The sequence below is a fragment of the Siniperca chuatsi genome, linkage group LG15, assembly GCF_020085105.1.
Source record: "Siniperca chuatsi isolate FFG_IHB_CAS linkage group LG15, ASM2008510v1, whole genome shotgun sequence".
Taxonomy (NCBI): domain Eukaryota; kingdom Metazoa; phylum Chordata; class Actinopteri; order Centrarchiformes; family Sinipercidae; genus Siniperca; species Siniperca chuatsi.
In genome coordinates this window covers 24,216,493-24,223,802 of record NC_058056.1, presented here as the reverse complement: position 1 = coordinate 24,223,802, position 7,310 = coordinate 24,216,493, and the positions used below count along the sequence as shown (strand labels likewise).

At 39.2% G+C, this 7,310-nt stretch overlaps 1 protein-coding gene across 1 annotated transcript; it reads left to right on the top strand.

Annotated features, from left to right (window-relative positions):
* Nucleotides 1-3,530: 3,530 nt before the first annotated feature.
* LOC122862198 (G-protein coupled receptor 151) lies at nt 3,531-5,253 on the top strand. Its single transcript, XM_044167526.1, has one exon. The coding sequence runs from the start codon at nt 3,748-3,750 to the stop codon at nt 4,879-4,881; it is 1,134 nt and encodes a 377-aa protein (XP_044023461.1). The 5' UTR covers nt 3,531-3,747; the 3' UTR covers nt 4,882-5,253.
* Nucleotides 5,254-7,310: the final 2,057 nt, after the last annotated feature.

Below are 7,310 nucleotides of genomic sequence, written 5' to 3'. Positions count from 1 at the left end.
ATACCTCAACAATATTGCAACTAAATTTTGCATAGACATTCATGATCCTCACACGATGAATCCAATGAACTTTTGTGATCCCCTGACTTTTCCTCTAGCGCCACCAGCAGGTAAAAGATTCAATTTGTCAGGTACTTTGGTTTATAACCAAATACCTGCAAAACTCCCATCAGCCTCAGCTGTCCTTCAGTTTTGTGCTAATTAGCAAATGTTAACATGCTAATACACTGATGGTTGTCCTTGTGCGCATGTTAGCATGCTAACGTTAGCATTTACCTCAAAACACTTAGACTTAGTTTCACCAAACAGAAATTATAAGCCAGATTTTTAAAATCTGGCTTTTAATTTGGGGTAATCCCACCTTGTCAGGTCTTAAATATTTATTTATATAATTTCTATTGGTTTTATTGTTATTGTTTTTAATGTTTTATGATATTGTTATCAAACATTTTACTTAGTGTAACTGCTTATTTTTGTACAGGCTTATTTTTGTTTTTATTTTCTGCTTAACTTTGTTTAATGATGCTGCAACTCTGCATGAAAAGTGCTATACAAATTAGGTTACTATTATTTATATCATTATTAATCCTAGACTAGTGAAAATATGTTGCAGGTCTTGTCATGTGGGGAAAATAGAAGTGCATCTCTACGAAAAGAAATGCAGATTTGATTGTTACATTTGCGTTAACACTGATAGTTTTCCAAAAGCAAAATCAGTGGGAGCTGAAACCTGCTTGTATTCTTAGCCTTGCACAGTGCATAACATATCAATTATCCCTGACTGCTGCACGCCGCGATGCCAGCACTCCTGCTTGTGCTATTATATCATCCCTCTAAATACCACAAGAGCCTTTTCCCCCTCTGCAATCACACTATGTAACTGTTCATTCATTAGATCTGAAGCTCCAGAGTCGCTTTAAAGCCTCTCTATCCGTCCATATCTCACACTACTTCATGAAGCTTCACATCTTCCTAACCCCATACTGTGATGGTGGCTCCGGTCTCCTAGCAACCAGCCCTCTTAGAGGAGGTGACAGCATTTGAGTGGGCACCCTCACCTCTCCACATACAATCCCCCCCTCCTCCCATCACCACCACCTCCCCCAACCTCACCCTCCCTTCCCTTCATCATCCGGATGCTCTTCAAGTCAAGTAAACACACCTCACTGCAGTCATGCAGTCTGTCACTTATGCATTAGGGTCACTGTATTAGACTGATAATGAGCCTGAATTGTCACTTCATTCATTCATATTTGAATCGATGAATCACTATGCGAATACCTTTAGTAAAACAGGACATAACATGATTCATTCGTGTTTATTTGTGACCCCGATACTGAACTTATTAAGAAGTTCAGGTATCAGCCATGACGTGACTGATCCACATTACAGTTTAAGTTTAATACAGTTTCTTTGTCAATATCATAACTCAGTTTTTAGTGCCACAGCAATCCATGGCCTCATGTTACCTCACATAAAAGTTATTCAAATGAGGTACATGCAGCGAGGTGAATTTGGGAAAAAAGAGAGAACTGCTATCAGATCTGTTTCAGCAGAAACCACGAGTTGAGGTTTCAGAATCTGTATATTAAGAGGGAGAAAGTTGGATTGGTGCATCCCTACTTTCTGTTTGGTAATAAAGCAGTTATAAATGTTGGTATTCCATTAATAAATACTCATTGGTTTCTCACTTTCTAATAAGCCATCAAGACTGACGTAAATGTATAAATGTTGGTAAGTAATTAATAAAAGAAAAAAAAAATCCATCAAGCCTGCAGGTGTAAATGTTTTAAGTTCATTGGAGAGGTCTTCCTGATTTATTACAGTAATATCTAAAAGGACAAAACAAGTGTAATGTTGAAAGGATTTTCCACAACGTACCAACAGAGCCTGACCAATACTGGATTTTTGAGACTGATACTGATGTTGGTATTTGAGAGTTTTAAAAATCTGACGACAATTTATCTGCTAATATTTATATATTTTCATTTTTAACATAAACACGTAATATAATTTTTGAGAAGGATCCTTTAAATTGGGTTATTAAAGAACTCTGTCTGAGATATGTACGGAGCAGATAATTTTACATTTGAACAATAAACTTGTCAGTGCTCTCAGCTGGACAAAATACGTAATGGAGACACTGTTTTTGTCTTGTCACATTTCTTGTTACTCATCAGCCAACATACATACCAACACTGATATATCTGCAGTAAGCCAATATCAGCCGATGTATTGGCCTGGCCGATTTATTGATCTAGCACTATCCAACCAAAACGTTGTTCTTATTAACAGGTTATAACTGATCTACAAAGCAGTTGTAACTGACTTATTACCTATAATCCATTAGTTATATAAATGGTACCTTATTGGAAAGTGATACCAACAAAACGTTCTTGATACAATTCTTAATCAATAACAATACAATAACTTAAAGAAAGCCTACCGGTATGTAACTTTTGCCGAACAGCAGCCACTGTGGTCACATGTGAAGAGTGCAGGATGAATACTAAAACATAGTGTCACAGTAGCACAAGCAGAGAAAGTCATCAGACTGACTCAGCATTATCAGTCAGACAGCAATATCTGTCAGAAGTCAGAAGTTTGCCAACAGCTAACGTTGTACCATAAGCTAATGGTCATACCAGACCAAGTCAGGCTGTAACAGCAAAACTCCTGAGTGTATTGAACTGAGCAAATGTGTGTTTGATTACATATGAGTTCATTTATGACAGGAAAAAAATGCACCTTTAAATGTTTTATATATGGACAGAATAAGTACCTTACATCAGAATCAGAAATATTTTATTGATCCCCGAGGGGAAACTCTTTTGTTACAGCAGCTCACTATCACGTCAGTGCACACAGGAAAAGAAGTACAAAGGGCCAAATACTGAATTTGATCCTCAGTAGACCAAAGTTAAATCCCAAATGTTGTGTATTCTTCTCCGTTTGCTATAAAATGGATGAGTAAAGGAATTAATACTTGGCATTGACTGAATTTGAGATAGTTTTATAAGGATGTCAGATTGCAAAGTTAGGGAAATTTGAGCCCTTAATTCGGGGATTTAAAATAATCTTTCTTTATATTTTTGGTAGTGTGCATATACTAAGACGAGATTAAGGCACTTTATGATATTTTATTACAGTTACATTACAGCTTTTTGCAGCATGTGATTATTATTTAAACATTTCATATGGCTGCACTACATGACATTTATTTGTGCAGAGATTCCAGTAAAAGTCACAGCTCTGTTGCCTGTTTTCATGTAGGCTGTTTATCAGAATCAGAAATACTTTATTGATCCCGGAGGGGAAACTCTTTTGTTACTTTTGTTTAATCTGAAGAGATAATTAACAGATATCCAGAAGAGTGAGATCATTTGTTACTTTGACATATTTCTGACAGCCCACACCAGCCGTGATCCCTCTGAGGTTTTAAATGTAAATCACGTCACGCTGGAGCCACACTGCTAAAATGACGTGAGTGGTTGACGATGCTAAATGGCAGCACTTGAAATAGCCTACCTGCCAGGCTGCTCACCCACTTGCTGATGCGATCACGACCCCGTTCACAGCGTTTCAGCACTGCGCTGGGCAGCTCCTCCGCCTTTTTGTCCTCCAGGACGTTAAATCTGCGGAGAAAAGTGGAACTCAACGCAAAACAAAAAACATTTAATTTCGTTTGTTGACTGCATTTCTTTTTTCACTTTAAGGAGCTCGAACTTTAAAGAGTCAGGGGAAGAGATGGATATCGATCGACCGGCAAATGTCTCCTTTTTTGATTTTGTTGGAGGAGTTCAACTTCTCCAGGGGGAGGACACCAGGACAGCCATGCCTGTCATCCTCATTGGGATCTGCGTGTCCGGAGCAGTTGGGAATTTGCTCGTTTTGCTGATTTTCATTCGTGACTTTAGAAACGGAAAGGGCTCAGAGGTGAAAGCGCTCCTCGCCTCTCTGGCCTCCACGGACTTGGTGATCCTGCTGCTGTGCGCCCCCGTGCGCGCCGTCACCTACTACAAGCAGACCTGGACCCTGGGGAGTTTTGTTTGCAGCACCACGGACTGGTTCCAGCACTCCTGTGTGGTTGCAAAAACTTTAATCCTTGCACTCACCACCAGAGCCAAACACACTTTTGTTCCCAGCACCGCCACGGGGCCCCTCTACAGCCCGACGTGGATTCACGGAGCCCTGGCGTTCATTTGGATTGTGTCGATGATGTTTCCAATTCCCCAGATGCTTTTCGCCTCTTTGGTGCCGCACGGCAGCGGCACTATTTGCGTCTCTAAAATGCCAGTGTGCGCGTCTGACTTCATGAGTCTGTTCTACAAGATTTATCCAACTGCAGCCTTTGTGGTGCCGGTCATCTTCACACTGGCCTACTACACAAAAACGCTGCACACTGCGGTGAACCACGCACCCAGCCCGCAGCATCAGAGCAAGGTTATCCTGGTTTTACTGTGTCTCAGCGGCGCCCTTGGGCTCATGCTGCTACCAGAGTGGGGGACATTCACCTGGATCAGGCTCGGGTACAACAAACCTCCTGTGGGTTTGATCATCTTTGCGCAAGTCCTCCTTTACGCATGCAGCTCCCTCTCTCCGGTGATCTTAATGACCATGTACGACGACGTGCGCCAAGGACTGATCACCATCTGGTTCATGGCGACGTGCAGAAGCTCAAAGCACCTCCCCAGAATCAACTGTCCTAAAACGGAGGGAAACGGAGCAGAACTCGGAGCCAACGCCGTCGCCAACGCGGTCTCACAGGAGAAGGAGAAGACCTTCCCAGATGTGGAGCACTTTTGGACAGGGCGCAGGAATACGCACGTCGAGGAGGAGCAGGATCCGGTTCCGTGGGAGAGAGAGGAGAAAATGTTGTAGTGAATCAGATGTGAAAGTTTCTTATTTTTAGCAGAAGAGTTCAACTTGTTCTCAGCTGGTTTCTAGTTTGTTGACCCACAGTGCAGACCCTCGTTGAACGGCTGTAGCGGCCTAAATTTGCTGTCGTGAGCTTGATTAGATGTAAAATAAACTTGTCATCATGTTTTGATGTTACACATGTTTCTACTATCTATTTTGAATATTTGTTCTTGCCTGCAGTAATGCTGCACTGTCATTAGAACACCTTTATTAGAGGAGGGTTGTACAAATATGAAGCCAATGTAAATATCCAGGACACTCGAGCATCAAAGTTTGTTGTGATTGTGTACGTGTGATGCATAACATGGATATTAAAATATTCTCAAACCTGGACTGCTCTGTTGTTGTTTTTTTTCAAAGGCTATAAACACACTCTGCATACCTTAATCACGGATAAAATACAATTCGACATCAAATCTCTCAATTTAATTCAGAAGGTTATGAGATGACATGCACTGTGCAGACAGAGAGATCATTTAACCATATTAAATTCACAACTAATCCAGCTGCTGCGTTTAAGGTCAAGTCAATCATCATCATTTCAGTGAAAGCAGCATTTTGGCAGTTTTAGCAAGTAGTAGTGTAAAAGCAGGTCAATATTCATGTCTTTATTTTCCCTCAGCATGAATGACTGCAGAGTCACACTAACAGCCTGATTCAGTGACGTGGCCATAAACGTGCATCGTGTAGTATTATTTTCACAGTTTAAATGTTAAAGAACCTCCAGGAAGTTTGATTTAAGTGCAGTTAAAACAAGTTTGTGAATTTCTGGTAACACTTTATTTACTCCACCCCCCACCCCCATTCATGATGTACAAGCAGTGGTGGAAAAGATAGGCTACTCAGACATTTTACTTCAGTAAAAGTAGAAATACACTGTAGAAATACAAACAAAAGTCCTGCATTGAAAATTTTACTTAAGTAAAAGTACAAAAGCATTAGCATCAAAATGTACCAAAAGTAAAAGCACTCATTATGCAGAATGTCCCATTCTAGAATAATGTATATTATATTACTGACTTATAATTATTGATGCTTTAATGTGTACATTAATGTTGCTGGTAAAGGTGGAGCTAATTTTAACTGCTTTATATACTTTAACTTGTGAATTTAGTTATTTACAACATACTAAAGGCAGTTAAAGTAGATAAAAGTACAAATAAAGTAATATGAGACATTAAACTAAAGCCTTTTTAGACAACATGAGTTTGTAGTATGAGTTAATTTTGATTTCTTGTGTAGTAAAACCAGTTTATTCACATTTTACACAGTTAAAATGAGAAACCAGGCCTTGTTAGATTCTTAAAATGGTATTTCTTGATGTAGAGATTGTTTTGGTCTGATGTATAGTGGATGGTCAGATGCCCACCACCACCAACACCCCACATAACCTGTGTTAACAGTCTAACCTTTCAGTGGTCGTGAAAAGAAACCTGCTTTTAGTCATCCGTGTGTTACCAGTAAAGCAGCGGCCGCCCATGGCTCCGACGCCCCAGCAGATTTGACATTTTAGTCTGCCTGAGTGAAAAGAAAGGTTAGAGGTTGAAGAGGGGAAAAAAACAAGCCTCTAAAGCTCTTCAGCATGATTGTGCTCCTGCACATAATTTATTCATTGACAATAGACCGTGTCTCCAAATGTCTGCCCTTGGGTCACTTGGTTTTTCATTTTATGATTCACTGTATTTTAGAGTTCTCCATCAAAGGAGGACACTCCACTGAATAACAGACATAATTTTTTAAGCCAATCAAGGAGTCTTTTTAATAGACAAATCTGCAAAATTAATTCTCCCACATTTCTGTCCTGTGTTATTCTCCTTCATTAATTAAAGATAGAGACACTGTCCTGCTGACGACAACGTGCTCATAACTTTTAAGGGGATTAATTATAATGTAAGAAATGTAAAATATAAAAACACTGACTGACTTATAAAGTCAGGTGTAAAAAGTTAATTGACTCATGTTTTAAATTAAATGCTACAAAGAGCATTTTAGAGCAGTAACCTGTCATTTACAATTTGATAAAATAGGATCTTAATGTCTTGAACATGCAGGGAAATCAAAGTGTCACAGCAGCAGAGAAGTTAAAAAAGTAGTTGAATAGTATTGTTTATACAAATAAAAAAATACTATAAAGATACATAGTTTTTATTGTCCCAGGAGAAAATCTACATTCTGAGAGGAAATATACACCTTTAAGACTGATCAAACTTATTTTATTGTTGTTTTTCCTTGTTTGAATTTTTGTCTCTCCAAATTGAGGTTTTTCTTATTCACAGTTACCACTTTATTCATAAGGTCAAGATCTATTGTTGTGTGTTGATCATTTATTGCTGTAAATTAGTCTTCACAGCTTTCACATTGTTGTGGTGTGTCGAGTAGGACCCAAAATG